Source organism: Canis lupus, chromosome 3, assembly GCF_048164855.1.
Source record: "Canis lupus baileyi chromosome 3, mCanLup2.hap1, whole genome shotgun sequence".
In the NCBI taxonomy this organism is placed as follows: domain Eukaryota; kingdom Metazoa; phylum Chordata; class Mammalia; order Carnivora; family Canidae; genus Canis; species Canis lupus.
In genome coordinates this window covers 44,060,898-44,082,525 of record NC_132840.1, presented here as the reverse complement: position 1 = coordinate 44,082,525, position 21,628 = coordinate 44,060,898, and the positions used below count along the sequence as shown (strand labels likewise).

Genomic DNA, 21,628 nt, shown 5'->3' with positions numbered 1-21,628 from the left:
TCCACCAGCTCTTCTATTTTCCAGGTTAAAAACAATCTGTGATGGCTAATCTTCTGTGTCAACTTGACTGGGCTAAGGGATGCTCAGATAGCTGGTAAAAATGTTATTTCTAGATGTGACTACGAGGGTGTTTCTAAAAGAGATTAGCATTTGATTCAGTAGACTGAGTAAAAAAAGATACACCCTCAGGGATGCCTGGGTGGTTCAGTGGTTGAGTGTCTGCCTTTGGCTCAGGGCATGATCCCAGGGTTCTGGGATCGAGTTCTGCATTGAGCTCCCCGGAGGGAGCCTCCTTCTCCCTCTGCCTATGTCTCTCTCTCTCTCTCTCTCTCTCTGTGTGTGTGTGTGTGTCTCTCATGAATAAAGCAATAATTTTTTCAAAAAAAAAGATACACACTCATCAATGTGAGTGGGCATCATTTAAACTGTTGAGGACTGAACAGAACCAAAAAGTGAAGGAAGGGCGAATTTTCTATCTTCTTGAACTAGAGATGTCTATCTTCTTCCCTAGGACATCAGAACTGACCCAGGACTCAAACTGAATTACATCACCAGCTTTTTTGGTTCTCTTGCAAAGAGCAAAAAATTGTGGGACTTCTCATCCTTCACAAGTGCGTGAGCCAATTAATTCCTATAATAAACACATTATATGTTGGCTGTTTCCCTAAAGAACCCCAAATAATACACGGTTCCTTTGATTCTTTCCCATTTGACATTGCATTTTTAGAGACATCATTTGGCGAACTTTCTCTGAACAGATTCGTTTTAAAACAACAACCTTAAATGTGCTACCCAGATGTGAAATACAAGATATGAGATACATTCCAACCAAATTAGAGAGGAGAAGAAATATCTTTCTTACTCTGGACACTATGCTTTTACGAACATAACCTCAGGCCAAACTAGTTTATATGCAGCTAAGTCACACCATCAGCTCTTAATGATCTTCCTATCCACTAAAACCCCTAGTTCTTTTTTAAATGATGTGTTAAGCTAAGAGACAAATATATTTAATCTTTTACAACAAGATTCAGGACTTCACATTTATTCTGTGTTTAATTTCACATTGTTAGCTTCTTTTAAATAATCAACCTGCAATGGCTTTTAAAATCCAGATTCATTACATGACCCTCCCAGTTCTGAGAAAATTAGTAAGCTTGATCTTCACATCATCATCATTTTTTTAAAGATTTTATTTATTTATTCATGAGAGACACAAAGAGAGAGAGAGAGAGGCAGAGACATAGGCAGAGGGAAAAGCAGGTTCCATGCAGTGAGCCCGATTTGGGACTTGATCCCAGGACTCCAGGATCATGCCCTGAGCTGAAAGCAGATGCTTAACCACTGAGCCACCCAGGCGTCCCATCATCAACATTTTTAATTAAAAAAGCAACCAAATGTAACCTTCTCCTGGAAGGATGCTGATCCATTAATCACCTACCTTTGGAAGCAGATACTGAGCCACAATCCAACTAAATGTATAACAACCTAGCCCAAATTTCTCTATCTTGATAAGAAATTGGGAAATATCTTGCAGGAATCGAATAAACTGTCCTTACTAATCAATTGGTCTTGTTGCAAAAGTTCAGTTGTTTTGACATGTGTGTTCATAAGGAAGCAATGAGGACTTCTTTTTCCTAAGAGTTTAAAATCATCTGTACAAAGATTTATATTAGAATTTTGCCTTGAATTGCCATCAAGTTCACCAGCCTGTAACTTCCCAGGATCAACCTCCTCTATCTTTTGGAAAAACTCTGCTGTCTTTGTTTGCCTGGCACCTCTATTTCCTGTTTCTTCATGTTACATAAAGAGTCCATGATTGCTTTTCCAAGGGCTCTCAGCATTCTGTCACAGAATTTAAGTCTAGAGAGTGAATTATTTTTCAGTACTGTGAGGTTCTTTTCATATCTCACTACCTACCAGCTGTGCCTTTATGATCATTGTTACTCCTTTCCTAGCCTGACATTTGTTCCCCTGATAGAGAAAACAGAATAAAAGGGTTAAGATTATACCATGTGCTTCAAGCATTTGTTATTGTCCATATTCCAAGGACAGTTTTTTTAAAGACATTTTAAATCTTTATTCCTTTTAGATTTAGCCTTCCTGATACTCTTAACTGATTCATGGCTCGTGGATATGTGTCCCCTCTTTTTATCTACCACACAAGTCCTTTTAAAAAGTCTAATCAATTTTTTACTGAAAGATTAATATATGCTAATTATTTTTAATAAATATATATGATAAAAATAAAAGCTCTCACTTCCAGCTCCAATTCCATTTCCCAAAGACTTGGTGCAGGGGATCCCTGGGTGGCGCAGCGGTTTGGCGCCTGCCTTTGGCCCAGGGCGCGATCCTGGAGACCCGGGATCGAATCCCATGTCAGGCTACCGGTGCATGGAGCCTGTTTCTTCCTCTGCCTATGTCTCTGCCTCTCTCTCTCTCTCTGTGTGACTATCATAAATAATAAAAAAAAAAAAAATTAAAAAAAAAAAAAAGACTTGGTGCAGATGTCTGACTCATGTGTATCTTTTTTCAGTGAGCCAGAGAGCAGCCCATGGTGTCATAATCCTTTGTCTGCTTTTTTCTTCTTTGTTGGCTTTTTATTCTTCATGATTGTATCTGAAGAATGGGAAGCCTCAGGTCTCTCTTGATCCATCTCCCCTTACAAGGCTGTCAGACTTTGGTTCTCTGACCTTTTAGAAAGCTCTTGAGTGAAGAGAAAATCACCAAGGTGCCTAACGCCTGCTTAGTCTCCGAAAGTAATCTGTTCCATTGTACAATATGTTGTGTCTCCAAAGGAAAACACTTTGGCCTTCTGCATTAAACTCCTATGAACACCAAGTGTTTTTCTTTTGTTGCCAAGAGTTTGGGAATGTGAGATGGAAAGAAGAAAATATGTTCTTTAGCTTTCTTCCCTCTTTTAGCCAACTGGCTCTCAAGAAGGAGAGAGAAAATTGTCAAGTAATCATAGAGCAAAAAAAAAAAAAAAAAAAAAAAAAAACACCCTGAAGTTTATAAAAGCAATGAATAGTTACAGTATTTATACTCAGATTCCATTTGTGTGTTCATTTGTTCATGTATTCAATCATTTTTTCAAACCTTTCATACTCATACTCGGGGTGAAAAGGTAAAGAAGACACAGTTTTTGCCTGCTTACAGTCTAGTGGAGAAACAGGCAGATCACCAGATTATGATGATGCCACTGAGATAGATAGTCAATGGGAATGTCCATAGAGTCAGAGATTTTACCAGAAGTTGAGTTTTAAACAGTAGGTAATAGGCTACCAGAGAAGAATTGGGGAAAAGGACTCTTAAGTCAGTGATCTGAAAAGTCATCAGTCTCACTAGGAATTGTGATAAAATACAGTCAATCTATGTGACCACGTACAAGGGCATAGAGGTCTTCTTATTTTTCATTTTTATTCAAGCACAAAAAATTCCAATGTGATTATCAATTTTATTCACACAGGATTCAATGGTATTTTTGCCTATGTACCCATAGTCCTTGTTTCTACTTCTTTTATAATACTTAGCACATTCTAGAGACCCTATAATTTTATGTATATATCTGCCTCTCTCAAGCTTTAAGGCAAGAATAATAAATTCCTCCCTCATTTTTTATATCCTAAGTAGGGATTCAATAAATGCTTATTTAGCTTAAATGTTACCTCTCCACCATTCTCTATAGAGCCAGCTGTATTTGTCCAAACCAAACCTAACTAGCACAAAAGACAACAACAACAATAAAGGTTACTCACCAAGCAGTGGACAACACAGACATTTTTGGGATTCTGGAGTAGCCAATTATACATATTCCGACACACAGCAAAAAGGTTGTGCAGACTGGGGGCCTGCCTGATGGGCCAACTGCACTCTGACACCTAAGGAAACAGAGCAAAAGGAAATGAATTCCCCAAGCAACTCCTCTTCATAAGGAGCTGTCGCACCAAACAACTTCTGAAATATGATACCATATTCTCTTTTAATATAGACAGGAAGAGATGGGAACAGGGTCCAAACACAGAAAAAAGAGTTGTTTAATATAGCAATTTCTTAATTAAAAAATTCCATTCTAGTAAAGATATAAGAACGCATATTAAAGTATGTTTTAAATAAAAATAGACCATTAAGGGGCTCCTGGGTGCCTCAGTTGGTTAAGTGACCGACTCTTGATTTCTGCTCAGGTCATGCTCTTAGGGTCGTGAGATCAAGCCTGCATTGGGCTCTGCACTCAGCACAGAGTCTGCTTAAGCTTCTCTCTCTCCCTCTCCTTCTGCCCCCTCCCCCTCCCAATCCCTTACCCGCAGGCACACTCTCTTTCTCTCTCTAAAAAAAAGACCATTTAAACTACATATTTGGATTTTTAAAAATTCTATGAGATTGCATTTCATTTCTATTATGTATAAAATGTTTTGACGTGCCTATTAGATATTTAATTATAGTATTACCTTATAAATTCTGGATTATCCCTAATTTTATACCAGTTCTCATGAGAACATGAAAAGAGTTGCAGAGTGAGCCAAAGGTACCCTTGCTTGGAGCGCTAATTTCTTCCTGCCTTAATGAGGGAACTCACAACTCCTGGGGGTAATATTTAGTATTTTCATTCATCTAACACATGTGTTCATTGAACTCATTACAGAGCATTGACTATGTTCCTGGAATTATGTTTGACTCTGAACTATACACAATCATAAAAGTCAGGTATTAATGTGCTCCCCATTCTACAGATGAGAAAACTGACTCTCAGAGGCTGTCTTGTCTAAAGTCATACTGCCAGTCAGTACCAGCAGCGCAACCCAGATCTTCTGAATATAAATCATTGTGAGACAACAGTATACTGGTAAAGATTAGCATTTGCTCAAAATATTGGGCATGAACTCTAAATGATTAGATATTTACTAATTTGGGTAATAAAAATAAAGAGAAGTTTAGACGTGGGCAAACTTGGTGACCTCTTTTAGCCTTTCTTCCTTCATAAATGTGGTGAGTGGTACCTCCTGCCTCATAGGGTGTAGTTAGTACATAAGGATATATTTTAAAGGCTCAGCTCAGTATCTGACACACACAAAGTGATTAAGGAATGTTAACTGTTATTATCATTATTTATCAGGTAACTGCCAATGCAAAGCTCTGAGTTCAGATGAAGCCAGCCTTGTTTGAATAAAATGAATGAAACCCTGTTTGGCAAGAATGTAGACTGAAGGGCCAGATCATACAAGGTCTTGTTAGAAGCTGGGAGAATATTTAAGAAGGAGAGTGACTCTCATCTATATTTTCCAAAGATCTCTTAGGATCCAATATGGAGACTGGATGTGGATGATATGAGAGTAGCCAGGAAGAGTAGTCAGGAGGCCACTGAAGAGTCCAAGTCAGGGATGATGGTGGCTTGGGCTAGATGAGTGGCAGTGGGGTGCAAAAAGACTTGATGGATTCAAGAATTAGAGATGAAGTGGAATTATTTGTTCATATGTTTTGGAGACTGATTGTATGGGGGCAGTGAGTAAGTGTGGAAAGATGTACTTATGAGATGAGGGAGAAAGAATGAAGGACGGCTCCCAGATTTCCAGCCTGGAATGGCTGGATAAAAGGATGGCAGGTGCCATTTGCTGAGGTAGGGAATTCTGAAGAAAGACTAGGTTTTATATGGATGGTGTTACCAGAAAATACTCTGCAACACTAACACCACTGGCCTAAGAAAACCCAAGTGTCTCAAATTCCTAATGTTTAACAGTGGGGAGAGAGGCAGGAGCAATCTATTTGGTTGCCTTTTTCTGGTAACCAGATAATCAATAGTCAAAATATAAATGGGAAATGCTGTGTGGTCTCTGTAGAGCTGACATCTAAAAGCAAAGACATGGAGTTTCTCTCTCTGGGGTTGTCAAGAAAGCCCAATATTTTAGCTTAATTGGTAACATTTCTCTACAAGATGATTATAGAGAAATGGCAGGGGATCTTTCAGGTACTTTTCAGGTACTCACTTCCCTATGCCTTTCAGCAATGACAGGTGTGGTTTATTAAACAAAGTAGTTGAAATGCTTGACATAGCTACCAAACAATCCAGGGTGACCCACCACTGGGCTTCTGTCAGCTTAAACTCCGTATCAACTTGCTCTTTTTACCCAACATGAATCAGGGCTGTTTCTGGCCCATTCTTTACCTCAAAATGGATGCCTAACTGATGTGTTCTTAAGGGATGGAAATTATATATTGATCTTTTTTAAAAAAGAATAGCTGGGAAGATAAATTTTATTTTACCATCAGAGAAATTGCAAAGTGTACATTTGTACAAACTGGTTCTTATCCGCAATGTTTTATCTTCCTTTGGTAAATTTGTATTCATCCATTAAAACCCAAGTTTAAGTGCTCTTTTGTTTCTCACAGTTTCTCTAACACCCACAGGCAGAAATCTTAACTTAGTTCTTCGTACCCATGCTCTTGTCCATTTTCATCTATTAAAATTTTATCAGTAGAGCAACATGGTTGAACCCATGGGCTGGGGGTTTTCACCTTTGCTTCACCGCTTATAACCAGATTCACATTAGTCAAGTTACTGATCTTTCAGAGCCTAAAATCTCTCGTATGTAAAGTTAAAGTGGGCATTTACAAGACTGTTAGGAGAATTAAGTAGCACAGCATAAGCACAGAGAGTGCCAGCTTATTGTCCAACTGTACTCAAATTAACTCTTTACATTTGTCTCCCCCTCTAGACACTAAGCCCCATGAGAAGAGACACGATAACTTATTCATTTTGTAACCCCAGAGTCATGTCCGTATGTTAGCTGAATGGCAGGTGCTCAGAAGATATTTGCAGAGTGAATGAATGAGTGAAGTAACAAAGGATTGAACCCCATTTGGCAACTCCTTCTTGTACTAAGATTTGTCTACATGTACAATATCTCAGGGAAGGAACAGGTGAATCAATTTTGTTGTTGTTTTAGGTTGCAATCATGTAAAAGTATGAATAAACTGTTTTTCCATGCAGTATTTTTAAACCTCGTAGAAGCTGTCAACCATACAAACACTTTAAATGTCAATATCTGCAATGAGTCTCAGCTAAATTGTTCTTAGCACAATAGGCTAAAAGCTCCAGAATCATTAAATCAATCAAGTAAATAATATTAATTTAAAGTACTCCATAATTACATATTTACTTGATACATAATTATACACCATTAAGCAAACATACAATTAGAATTTTTTTAAAGCATGTACTCTGTATAAAAGGGAAGGAAACCACTAAGGCATAAACAAAACAAAACAAAACAAAAAATTTTAAGGAATTGCAATTCACTGCAAGTTATTTTTGCAGCTCCCTGGGTCTCACAGGTTCATGCAATAAGCACAATCCTTGGGTATGTGACACTTCACAATGCTATCTCCAGTCTCTAAACATCTCCCAGAGCCACTAAGCATCAGAAAACGCCATATGGATTACAGGCTGCCATGATACCACCCAGTGGGGAAAGAAGCCAAAACAGCACCAGGGCTGGATGCCATTCCGTTTTCATCTCTCCATCACCCCAAGCATGAGATAAAATGGCAGAAGCATCCCACTTGCTGAGCATAAGAGCAGACGGCACTAGAGAGAATCAGACTCAAGAGCCATATCCAGGATTTTAAGAATCTGCTACATCATTTTTGGAAAACAAGGTATTTCAGTCAATCATTTAATGTGGCATTTTATTATTACTAACATTAATCATTAACTACCCATTACCAACTGTTTTCCATAGGACAGACACTGCTATCAAGTTTATCCCTTACAGCAAACCTACAGAAAAAAACTTCTCTAAGTATTTGCAACGTAGATTTTGGTATTGTCAGCCCCATTTTATACAGGAGAAAACAGTACCTTGGGTGAAGTGAAGTGATTTAACCAGGAAGAAAACAGTTGAGATGTGAACCTAGGGTGATTTTTAAAGTTTAAAATTTGTGTATATGCTATAATTTCATATCAATAAAAAAAAATAGTAAGAGTCATGTACTTTCTATCCTATCACACTATCTGATGGTTGGTTGTTGACTGTAATTCCATCTTATACTTGTGGGGTGGTTATGGCTTCAAGTGATGGCTATATTTTCTAAGATTAAGATAATTCATTGAAGCCTGCAGAACTAGAGTGTGGGGATCACTGGTCCTCCGGCTTCTAGGCCAGGGTTTTTTTTTTTCCTACCTCATTTTGCCCCATCCTTAGCTGTGTTAGCTGTAAAGTCACTCCTCTATAGCCAACCCTTCTCACCCACCAGTGAACCAAAGCCAAACAACTGGGAGCTATGGTGACCTCTTTGGTGAGCTCTGGAAGGAAAAGGAAAAGAAATAAAGAAACAAATAGAAGACTGACCTTTAAGATGTTCAAGTTGATAGCATATTCCCCCCAAAATCAATTTGTTCTCCAAGGGGAAGAAATCCTATAAGATCATGTAGTTTAGAAACAGTCAAAATGAAGAAAGGTCTTAAAGGAACCACTGGGTTTAATTTTTCTATGCCCCTAACAGGGTTCCTTCAGCATACTTTCCTTCCACTTGAACAGAGGAAAAAGGATGCTCAAAGGGGCACTGGAGCGCTATCAGAATGTAAGAACTTCAGGACCAGGTCAAACTTAGTAGCCATTCATCCAGTTTTCCACTTCCTGCCAACAGCAATGCTGAGAAATGTGTAAAGCAGTGGTTCCTGATATTCTGAGCAGTTCTAAACCTGTGCAGAGTAAACCAGTATACCTGCACCCACAGAGTGAATAGGTACAGTGTTTATTTGAGAGATGATGGAAAAGGTTGAGTATAGACAATGGTGATGGTTACACAGTATTGTGAATGTATTCAATGTCACCGAACTGTATTCTGACCAATGCTTAAGATGGTGTATGTTCCTGGCATGTATAGTTTATCACTAAAAAAAAAAAGAAAAAAAGGAAGGAAGGAAGGAAGGAAGGAAGGAAGGAAGGAAGGAAGGAAGGAAGGAAGGAAGGAAGGAAGGAAGGAAAGAGATGGTTAAACTCTCTGAAGCCCATCCATGGATCTGAATATACAGTGGACCTGGATTTCTTTAACTGAGATTAGGAACATCTGGTTCAGATAATGCATCTCACTGGTCTCCAGGACTCTCCTGTCAACATCGGTAATTTTTATTTCCTCAAGGTGGAAACTGGCTAAGACTAGTAAGAAAACTGATGTTAAATACCTCTGGTATAGTTCTGAAGAGGTATTTTAGCACCTCACTTTGAAAGCGGGGCAATCTGCCAAGTACTGTTTTGAGTTGGGACCTCTGTTAAAATGGAGACTAACTATGAGTCCTATTCTAACATTCTGCTACACATGCACATACTAAGGAAACTGCTATTTGATTATTTTATATGATTCCTATCAAACCATGTGGCTTCCAAGCATAAAAGCTAATCACAATACAGAATGACTCCCCTCAGCAAAGTGAAATCTTCCTGGAAACAGCCTGTTTCTGCCACTACCACGCATATCCCCAAACACACATCACATAATAAAAATGTAAAGTGACTCAGTTCAGATATACACAGAGCTAGACCCCTGTGAGTCTCTAAATAAAACCAGTCTCATGTTTGGTCTTTTCCAACATTGGTATTTATGGAAGACTCTGCCATCTACATTAATTCTTTTTAATTTTTTTTAAGAAGATTTTATTTTTAAATAATCCCTTACACCCAACATGGGACTTAAACTTACAACCCTGAGATCAAGAGTTGCATGCTCTACTGACTGAGCCAGCCAGGCACCCCATGCCCTCTCTATTTATTAGAATAAAATTTGGGATCCCTGGGTGGCGCAGCGGGTTAGCGCCTGCCTTTGGCCCAGGGCGTGATCCTGGAGACCCGGGATCAAATCCCACATCGGGCTCTTGGTGCATGGAGCCTGCTTCTCCCTCTGCCTTTGTCTCTGCCTCTCTCTCTCTCTGTGACTATCATAAATAAATAAAAAATTTAAAAAAAAAAATAGAATAAAATTTAATTGCAGACCCAGCACTCCACTGTCCCAGAAGGATGGAGAAATAGTTCTAGCCCTTGTGCACTGGAAGATAAGAACCAAAAAAACTTTCCTAAGTAATGCAACAATGCAATGCAAATCAATTTGTGGTATATGTGCTGGGGTGAGAAAGGACTGGGGTTTGAAAAGAGATGTAGCCAAATCGGAAACAGAGCTAAGACAAAAATACTAAGGTTTCAGGGCTATCTTGCTAAAATGGAACCGACAGCTGAAAGCTAGTTAGGTCAATGGGTCCAGTTTCATTTTGCCAAGTTCTGGGACTGTCTGGGACAGGCTGAAGATATGTTGCAGGCCTGGGTTTTAGAAGAAAACAACTGGAAAAGCCTGTGGGGTAGCATACTCAAATCCTCTCCTTAGCAAAGTTAAGCTATTAGAGGCGATGGGGAGGTATGACATGGGAGCCTCTTAGGGAGAGGAAGCAACTCATGCAAAGATACAGTATGTGTCTCCCCTGGTTTGAGCATGGGTTTTTTTAGGCAGTGGAGAACAGTGAAAAATGAAGTTGGAGAGGCAGACAGAGTCCCAATCATGAAGAGCTCTGTAAGATACCTTCTACAATCTGCACAGAGAGGAAATAACCCCCTTCCTTTCACTTACACTCATAAGTAAGCAAGACTTACTCATGCTTCAAAGTCTAGCTCTCACGGCTGTCTCCTTTCCCTAAACTCCCTCAGTAGGGATTGTAAATATTATTTGCATTTGTCTTTAGTATGTTTTGGCTTCTCTTTCCAGCTAGGCTTAAGTGTCTTGAGAACAAGAACCAAAAATGTATTTTTGATCTATATAAGTAACAATTCTTGGCATATTCTTTCTTCTGCAAAACATGTACTAGCCATGCCAGGCACTGTTCTAGGTGGCAAATAAAATAAACATACCTCCTGCTCTTCTCGGGCAAACAAGAGTAGCCCAGGACAGATGTTCAATATGTAAGTCCTGGTATTGCTGTAACACTATTAAGACTGGTCACAAAACATGTAGTTACATTAATAGATGCCTTTTTTTAAGTACCTTTATAGAGATTGCTTTTACAAATACTACACAAAGAGATATCCTCATGTGTATGAATGCTTCTATAATGATATATCTTTCTTTACTTTCAGAGTGAAATTTTTCCAGACTATGACAGGGCTTTCAAGATCTAATAAAATTTCTATGAAATATTGTGGAGAATGTTCCAGAGTCCTTCAGTTATGAAAATGATGACACTGAGTTGCCAAACAAGAAAAATCAATTCAAAAGATTTGTATCCAAGTTAGAAATAGAGTATCTACTCACATTTTTGTTTGATGTTAATTCACTTGCTCTGAATTAGGTAATAGATGGAATAAGAGTTGGAAAGGCAGTTAATTATAGGGAATTTAAAAGAGCTGCATTTAAAATCTCCATTACAGGATGGCAATTTAGACCAAACTGCTACAGAATGGTTTTATCAGTGCTTCTCAAGAGTGGTCCCCAGGGCAACAGCCAGAGTAGCACCCAGAAAGTTGTTAGCAGCACAGATTCCTACCACTCTCCTGTCCTGCTGAATCAGAAATTCTGGGCCTAGGTATTTGACCAGCACTCCAGGTGCTTTTCTTGCTCACTAAATTTGAGAACCATTGGGTTTCCTCTTGCTGATTCCAGGAACACTCAGAGAAAAGAAAGTCCTTAGCAAAACTCTCCCTTATCTTATTGAACATTAAGGCAGGCAGAGGTCTTAGAGAACACATAGGCCAAAGTTTTGTGTTTTTTATAGATCTGGAAGCCAAAACCCAGAGATTTTGACCAAAATGTGTTCCAGCATCAAAGCTGAAATCCTAGATACACAGCATGGACAACCAACTATCATTTTGCTTATTTGAAATCAATTTTCACTTTTAAAGTGCCCATTGTATAGAAAATCCTTTCTATTTATTAATAGACTCAGATGTAGTTGCAAAACCAATCATATCTAAGGCTAAATCAAAATATTTGAAATTGTTCTTGAGAGAGAAAAAGCCTTAATTTAGGGAGTAAATCAAGAATTCCACATCAGATTCAAACCTAAGCCAGCACTTACGGCTTCTCAACCAGCAGGAAACTAGGAATATTTCTCTGCCTCATTCAAAAAGCTCCTTAGGAGGATATGCCAGCTTTTCCAAGTAATTTTGTCAGCCCAGTAATGGTTAAGAACACAAGCCTGAGACCACCTACTAGTGGTAGTCTTAGGCAAGTCACCTTACTCTTCTGTGCCCCAGATCTCCATCCATCTCAAAAGACAGTATAAAAGCTCCAAATATTAGGAACAGTATTACCACACCTACTGTGTGGGACTGTCTGTGTGGTATCCTCTACCTATGAAAGAAGCACCTTTACTGAATGTCAGAGAGCTATTTCCATTAACTGCTGTCTGTACCGGTCTAGTGGCACTGCTTCATCATGATGCTGAAGTAGCAATAAGGAAAGGTTAAAGGCATAATCAGCACTGTAGTATAGCGGTCACCAACCACCCTACATAGCAGTTCAATTTCCAACTGAGCCTCACAGCAATATTGCCCTAACAACTGAGCAACCAGTCATAAGTGATTTGAGATCTCAGATTATATGGTATCTCGTTGACAGACTTTCCTGCAAATGTCCTCACCCAAAGAAAATCTTCAAAATATTTCATAATAGCCTAATAAATATTTTGTGGCTAGAAGCATCCAAAATATATAGTTAATCAGTTTTGTGTGGCTGAGGACCAAGGCTTTAACGACAGCTCTTAAAGGGAAAAATACCGTTACAGCTTCAAACCATGTGATCCTAGCACTAAAATTCCTTACCCTGCTGTGAAACTTGGCAGTTCGGTAAGACTTAGGTGACAGATTGTACACTGTGTAGTGGTCAAGATGTCTGGAATCCAAAAAGCTTCGGATATCATCAACCTGATTCCTGAATCCTATGTCAACATTGTCCAGAGGAAAGGACATCACTAGGAGGGATCATAAGAGAGAGATCATAAGAGAGAGGTTAAACAGGTTTGCTGTTGCCATTGGTAAATAATGAAAGCTGAGCTATTGAGCAGTTATTAAACATGAGAAACTTACCAATAATTCTGGAGGTTACATAAGTGAAGTCTAAATCTCCCTTTGTGTAGCTAAAAGCAAGACAGGAAAGGGTGCTCATTAAAATGATCCAAATATGTTAGGATTCCCCTCTCTCAATCACCTGCCTATCATGACTTGGACACTTCCATCCAGTAGGCATTTTTACTTCCCTCAAGACCTTCTCTCTAACAAAGAACAATTATTGAGAGAAGCAACCCACACTCTCAGGAGTGTGAATCTACCACTCTAACTGATGTGTGCCCCAATACCCTTTGTAGATGATGCTTCATGAACAGAATCAATCTCAGAATAGAAAATGCTGCTTAGGGATGCCTAGGTGGCTCAGTGGTTGAGTGTGTGCCTCTGGCTCAGGGCATGGTCCCGGGGTTCCGGAATCGAGTCCCACTTCGGGATCCCTGCGGGGAGCCTGCTTCTCCCTCTGCCTATGTCTCTGCCTCTCACTGTGTGTCTCTCATGAATAAATAAATAAAATCTTTAAAAAAAAAAAAGGTTCTTATTCATTAACACAGCTTATTCCAGCCACTGTGCCTATGTGTGAATATCTCCTCTAAGCATGAGCAGCTAGGGAATAAGGAAGGAAATAATGGAGAAACAGGGACACCGTTTCTCTGCCCATCAGGCCCTAGATGGGGATTGCAGGTAAGGGATAAATTCTTTTGAACAAGGGTTAAAATGTTGATTGAAATTTTGGACTTGACATGTGAATTTATGATTCAAAACTGCATACTGTAACTTTAGGTGACACTGAAATTTTATAATAAATACAAATAAAAAATAATTCATATGGCCTGCTTGTAAGAATCTTCATAGTGGAAGTGGTAGAAAATTTCTTCCACTGAACAAGGTTCAAAGGGCTATTAAGATAGAAAAGATAATTGTTTCAATTAAAATCCATGAATATTGCTTTTTCAGATCACACATACCTTATTATTTCACTTAATTCTCAAATCAACCAGAGACATGAATCCTATCAGAGCATAAAAGTCAAGCTCAGAGAGGCTAATTAAGTTGCCTAGGTCACATGGTTAACAAGGGCAGATAACGCACAAGAACCCAGGATGCTGGATTCACAAGACAAGAATGGCAACCACTATATTTTAATGTAAAAATGTGCTGAGTGAGTCCTCTGAGCCTGTGCTTGATATTCTGAAGGCCTCAACATTATGGCTTCAATGACATTGCTCAGTTGGTCAGATTCCATGCAATTACATCAAACAATTGTCAATCCTTGAGCCAGAAAAGCAGTTGGCAGATAACCAGATTCTCTGGGGGCATGGAGGTCCATTAACTCAGCTGAAAAAATGTGCATACCTGGTAACAGACTGTATGACTCTGGAAGATGTGTCTTTGAGGGTGTCTTTCAAGTTGTCCTTCAGGTTACTGAAGAGCCGCCCTGCACCTCCTTTCACCATGTCAAAGAGACCTCCCCCGTAGCTGGGCTCCATGTCTGGAGATGAGGCACCTGCCAACGCAAAACAGAAATGGAGGTGATGTACAGGCTACACAGTCTCTCTTCATCCCTAAAACGTACACAGACTGGGGCAGATACTCCTGGAAGTGATGCCCACTCTTAGAATTTCTCTGGGCCTCAGAGGCCCAGGGAAACAATTCACTAAGTCTCAGGTGCAGGAACTTCACAGTGCTATAGCCATTAGCCACAGGTGCCCACTGAACCCTTGAAATGTGGCTAGTCTGAATTGAGATGTGTTATGGGTAAGAAATACACAACAAATTTCAAAGATGGGGCAAAAAAAAGAATATAAAAATGTAAAATTTCTCGTTAATACTTTTTACATTGATTACATGTTGAAATGCTGGTAGTTTGAATATACCAAATAGACTATACTCTTAAATTAATTTCACCTGCTCCTTTTTACTTCTTTAATGTGGATACTAGAAAAATCTTAATTGTACATGTGGCCTGCATTATACTTCTTTCAGACAGTGCCACATCAGAGGAAGAGCCTCTTAGAAGTGTGTTCAGGGACTTCCTCTGCCCTTAGATGGAGTGGACTATGTTAGAAGACTCATCCTATGGCTATCCCTCCAAGTCATTCTTCACTTCCATCATGGAAAATAGTTTCTCCAGGGCCTTCATAACAGTTTTTAGGATGCATAGTGATCATCAGTGTTATTTGTCAAGTATTCCAGTTTTTCCTTCCTTACAGATTCCCAAGACTGTATCTTCTGGCCCCTTGTGGTTAGCTCTAACTAAATTTCCCAATCTTGGCACTATTGACATTTAGGGCCAAATACTTCTTTGCTGTGAGGGGGGCTGCCCTGTGCACTACAAGGTATTTAGTAGCATCCCTGGCCCCTTGCCACTAGATAGCACCCTTCTGCTGCCTGTGTGACAATCCAAATTGTCTCTAGACACTGGCACAGATCCCCTGGGGGGAGGAGCAAAACTGCCCCCAGCTGAAAACCATTGCTCTAGTCTATGATAGGTAATGATATGTGAGTGGAGATATTGTGTGTCACTTTCAGGAGAGAGCATTGAACTCTGAGTGTGAAACTCTCTATAGTTCTCTTTCCCTCTCTGTGTCTCTGTTTCTCTCTTTCTTTGCCCTAGCAACTGGCAAGGTTTGAGATCATGGCTGTGCTCCTCAGTCCTGGAGTAAGAAGCTGTGCAGTAGAGAGCTCCCAGCTGACTTTTGATGAATAATTTGTAGCATGAGTGACCAATAACCTTTTATTATTAGCAGGGCCCCTATTCCCATTTTGGGAATGTTCCTTACCACAGCACAACTCCACTTATAAAGGTTGATATAGGAAGAAAGAAGAAATCTACATATAGGAGGCTAGTGTAAACAATGGCTAGGTAGTCTGTTCAGCCTAGCAGTCAAGTGCATGAGTCATTCTCACCTGGGTTCTGGCCCAGCCTTGCTTCTGTGTGACCTTGGCAAGTAACAGTCTTTATAAGCCTCTTTCTTTCTAACTATAAAATCAGGATAAAAATAGTGCCATCTTCATTGGGAAAGGTTAAATGAGTGCATATAAAACTATTAGTATAGTATCTACTATATCTAGGGAGTCAATAGATTGTAGCTAACTATTATTACACCACATCCTAAAATTTCTATACTGATACTTTTAATCTTTGTTCACTTTTCAACTATAGGATGACATCTCTTCTTTTTTAAAAATTGCAATATTTATAATGCACTTTAAAATATGTTAGGAAGATAGATCTCAAGTGTTCTTCTCAAAAAAAAAATTACAAAAGAACACAAGGAGATTTTTGGAGGTTGTGGTAATAGTACCACAAGTATATGCATGTTTAAAGTCATCAGAGTGTATACATTAAAGGTGTGTAATTTTTTGCATATCAATTATACTTCAATGAAGCTAAAAAAATAAATTGCGAGAAAAAGGAAAGTTGGAGGAGGAATCTATAAATTAAATGTCTCAAAAGACAAGTCAACCAAGCAGAATGCGTGGATCTTGTTTGGAACTTAATCCAAACAAAACTAAAAAATTAATCACATTTAGGGGACAACTGGAATTTGAGCACTTACTATTTGATATTAAGGATTTATTGTTACTTTTTTAGGAGTAATAATAATATTATAGTTGTGTTCAACAATAGTGCTCACCTATCAGAATAAATACTGAAATATTTATAAATAAAAAATGCAATGTTTAAGATTTTTTAAAATAAACAAAAGATAAAAAGGTTTATGTAATAACTATAATTACTAACACTTATATAGTACTTACTACCTACTGAGTATCATCCTAAGCATTTTGCCAACATTTACTCATTTAATTGTCAAAGCATACCTGTGAAGCAGATACTATTATTACTCTCTTTCATAGATCAGGAAACTGAGGCACAAAGCTTAAGGAACTTATGTGAGGGTACATCGGTAGTAATTAAATGGCAGGGTTGGGATTTGAGCCTTAGGTAACCCTTCATTTTTTTAAAAAAATATTTTATTTATTTATTCATGAGAGACACAGAAAGAGAGGCAGAGACAGAGGCAGAGGGAGGAGAAGCAGGCTCCATGCAGGGAGCCAGCTGTGGGACTTGATCCTGGGACCCCAGGATCACGCCCTGAGCCAAAGGCAAACGTTCAACCACTGAGCCACCCAGATGTCCCCTAGGCAACCCTTCCAATCACATCCCTCTTTCTTTCCCTAATACTATTCTGATTTTCATATGTATCATTCCAAATAATATCTTTAAACACTTATTACATATGTAGGTATCCATAAACAATACATTAATATTGTTTTTCCATGTTCTAAAGCTGTATATAAATGGTTTTCTGTCTGAAATTTTATTTTTTTCACTTAGCATGGTTTAAAATTCATCTATCATGGTGCCACTTGTTCCTTTAGCTCACTCAAAGTATGATCCATTACCCCACTGATGGACACTAAGGTCGTTTACTATAATGATGTGGTTATGAACACATTGCCTTGATTATATATGGGAAATTCTCCCTAGGTTATACCTAGGAATGGAACTTGTTATTAAAAAGGATATGCACATTTTCAGGTTTCTAGATATTGACAAATCATTTCCCAAAGGAGTCATATCTGTTTAAACTCCCACTAGTAGTGCAATACAACATGTGGTATTGTCAGACTTTAAATTTTTTACCAATCTGGTGAGTGTGAAGCAATATCTCACTTTTATCTTGTTTTGTGCCTTCCCCAATTAGGGATCTGTATATCTTTTATTGTGTTTATTGGCCAGGCAGTTGTTCTTTATATCAGACTTCAGGTTCCCACTAAATTCCTATGTGGCATCTGGATGCTCACATATGTATCTATAAATACATGTTGACTATTATGTACTTTCATCCTGGTCACAGGAGGTATTAATGCCTACATCACGATTGGGCATCTGTTTGAAAATACAGCTCTATTAGAAATTGCAAAGAACAGTCAATGGTGATGAGTAAACGAATGAATGAACACATGGACAAACACGAATAATGTCTACCACAGACTGAGATCCCCTATGTACCAGGAACTCCATTTGGACTTTTATGTTAGTACAATTTCACATAGGTGGAAAGAGGTAGGGTGTTTATTATCACCATTTTATAGATGAAGAAATGGAGGCTCAAAGAAGGGAAGAACTCTCCTAAAATTTCAGCTAACTACTTGCAGAGCCAGAGATTCAAACCCAGATCTGCACAATACAAGTCCTAGGCTATTTCTACCATTTGTCGCTATTCTACAGCTCCATATCAGCTCCATTCTAACAGCTGTACTTAGGACAACCTTTACCTGCCCTATGCACAACCACCCCTCTCCTATTCCTTGCTCTCCACCTCCCACCTGTACACCTTTCATCTGGCTACTCTCAGCAGCAGATGTTTCCACAATAAACACTCCCATAAATCACTGCATCTGTCAGACCCCCAAACCAATCTCATTATGTAGGTAGATACACTATGTCACTCCCACTGCTTCACAGCCTTAAATAAAATGTCAGGAATTGGTCTGATGGGCAGCCGCACAGATTAGGGCTAGAACCACAGATCTGAGAATGTCCTTTCGGGTCTGTTTCCCTATGACACAGGGCATATTATTTCCCTCTAAATGCATCCTCACATAAAAATCTGTATCGCGTTTCATTTTAAATATATTGAGGATAGGGTAGTATAAAATCTTTATAATTCCCCCATTTCCATCCCAAGTTTCCTCTCCAGCCCCAAAGCCCTTGTTTATACCACTCTTCTAAGAGATGACACCAAACTGATTATTCAGGCCTCTTTGTGACTCTCGATTTTGTGCTGGAGCAGAATTGCATGGTAGCAGCCTATTAAGAGTATATAAATACCCTGATTATCTAAAAACCAGACTCTCACCATCTCTAAGGCTGCATGCACTGTTCATTAGAACCTTGGAGCCCTACAGAAATCAGAACCAATTGTCAGGGTCTATTTGTACCCTTCATAGCCCATATTATTATATGTCAAACTAGCCAGGACACAAAAAAGAGAGGAGATATATTATCTGAATTTGCCCTAATGGTTCTTTTAGGTTAGGTATTCTGGCCTTCCCTGATGAGCTACATGAAGGCCAGAAGCAGAGATTTGCCAAAGGATATGTGAGTCCTAGTGGAGAGAAAGGGCCGAGAGGCTTCAAAAAATGACACAGCACAGAGGGAAATGGTGCAGTCAGAAAGTAATACATAGGAGAAAAATAATGGCTATTATAGGTCAGGGGCTGACAAACTACAGCCCACAGGCCAAATCTAGTCTACTGCCTATTTTTGTACAGTCTGTAAAGTAAGGATGGGTTTTACATTTTAAATGACTGAAAAAAAAAAAGTCAAAAGAAGAAAATGTTTAATGAGGTGAATATGATTTGAAGGTCAAATTTCAATGTCTATCTGTAAAGTTTTATTAGAATACAACCACACTCATTTCTTTACACATTGTCTATGACTGTTTCCATGCTATGATGGCAGAGTTGAGTAGTTGAGTAGTTGAGCCGATGGCCCACAAAGTCTGAAAGTATTTCATAGCTGGCCTTCTACAAAAAAGTTTTGTAATCCCTGCACTAGTTGGTTGAAAAGATTTGCATTCTTAGGAATCCAAACCTTGCCACCTCTGAAATATTTCTAAATGCTTTAACTAAATGGCAACTAGTGGCAATATACCCTGAGTTTACTAAAGGGTCCTCAGGGATTGGTGGGTCTTAGAAGGTGGGAGTGGGGAGGTCAGAGTTGATAGAATATGAGAGTACGATCCAAAGACAAAGATCCAGGTCTGTGCCTCTAAGGCTCCAAGTAGGTCTTGTTTTATCATTTAAAAAATCTTAGCCCACCAAAGACAAGCACTAGAGAACTGCACCCTGCCCCTGTGTCATTTCTAAGGATGTAAACACAATTTTCCTGGAATTCCTAATTTAGGAGATAAGGCACAGCCTCCCATCCCTTCCAAGTCATGAGAAGTCACATGAGGAACCTTACTGGTTCTCACAGAGCAACACAATGTTGGTATCTTCTGGGAAAAAATCTCTGCTGTGCACTGGACTGAGTTAGCTATTTGCTCTGTATTTATATCACACTTTATTCCAAAAAAGATTTGAGGTTATTTGATAGCTATTTGGCATTGAATATGCTTTTAAGAAGACTAGCACAAATGTTAAGGCTGGTCTTAACTGCCTTAATGTAATAGGAAAAGTGGGCGTGGCTACTTTTCATTAACATCTTACTGATTTGTAAGCCATTAGCAAGATGCTATGAGAAGTACTATGAAAGAGGAAGGAAAATGTTGACAAAGGCCTGACCATGATGCACTTCAGTCATTCTCCATGTATGCTCCTACTGCTCATACAATATATGTGTCCATGATACCCTAGGCTGCATATAATTTTGCTTGGTGACCCCTAAAAAAAGATGCTCCCTGATAAAGTACTGTCATCAAAACAAAAGGATAGTATGCAAAGATTTAGCAAGCCACATGTTCACTGAGGTATTGTTTACAATGGCAAAAGATTATCAATGTATTTCTCCACAGTAAGGGAAGGGTTGAGTACCTCTAACAACGCCACATAATCAGCTATTAAAACCAGTTTGTAGTAGAGTACAGATGCTCATGATAAAGAATTACGTGGAAGATAAGCAGGATACAAAACACATAATTACAATCTCATTTTTGCAAAAGAAAATTATTTGCATTTTGAGAAAGAATTAAGACAATTTACTAAACATAAAATAAAAATAACAAGTCAAACTTACTGAATGCCTACTCTGTACCAGGTACTAGTCTAAATTCTTTACATGTAGTAATAAATCTTCACAACCACCCTGTGAAGGAGATACTATTCATTGCTGTCCTATTTGTCACATGAGGAAACTGAAGCAAAGACACATCAGTGACCCACCCTAGATCCCAAAGTCAGTAAGTCAGAATTCATACCCAGGCAGACTGCTCCACAGTCTAGGCTCTTAGCTGCTACACCTTCAAAAATAGTTACAGCAATTGAAGAGAGAGAAAAAGTGATTTTTTTTTGTTGTTAAACTATAATTTCTAAATTTTCTATAATTTACAATTTGTAAATTTGTAAGTTCTACAAAAAAAAAAAAAAACAAGTTATGTAGGATAAAGACAACAGCCAAGTGCTATGCTGTTAAGGTTCAATATGTGGTTCTCAGAGGCTTGGAGAGACCTCCTTCCTCTGTGCACAATTCATTGGAGTTCACAGCCACAGAAGGGTTTCTAGGCCCAGCGTGTAAGATGGAGGCAAACGCTGCCTACAAGCACTGGAGTAGCCCTATACAGAGCCTTATCTCCTAGTAGGATGGGAACTTGTCATGAATATCTTGTAGTACTCTAAGTAATCTAAGACCTGAGACCCTGCTTCATCACGGTTGTGACTGTCTCAGCTCTAGTCTGAATACTCAAGCTAAGCTAGTACATCAGGACAAGAAAAGAATGGCAAAGCACACTTGGCAAAATTGAAATTCTTGGGACATCAGCTTTCTACAGTGGGTTCTCTGAACCTCCACAAAGACTCTTCTACAGAGCATTACCTTTTCTGTTTCTGGAACATCTTTGTCATTCAGGTCTAGTCAC

At 38.9% G+C, this 21,628-nt stretch overlaps 1 protein-coding gene across 6 annotated transcripts in view; it reads right to left on the bottom strand.

Annotated features, from left to right (window-relative positions):
* Positions 1 to 21,628, bottom strand: part of DNAJC6 (DnaJ heat shock protein family (Hsp40) member C6) — a 138,833-nt gene that overhangs the window by 28,305 nt on the left and 88,900 nt on the right. For all 6 annotated transcript variants that reach the window (XM_072820636.1, XM_072820634.1, XM_072820637.1 and 3 more), the window contains 4 exons: positions 14,394 to 14,544; positions 13,062 to 13,111; positions 12,798 to 12,946; positions 3,759 to 3,881 (listed from right to left, as the gene is read on the bottom strand). In XM_072820636.1, the coding sequence (XP_072676737.1) occupies positions 3,759 to 3,881; positions 12,798 to 12,946; positions 13,062 to 13,111; positions 14,394 to 14,544 (473 nt within the window). The remainder of the gene's footprint in view (positions 1 to 3,758; positions 3,882 to 12,797; positions 12,947 to 13,061; positions 13,112 to 14,393; positions 14,545 to 21,628) is intronic.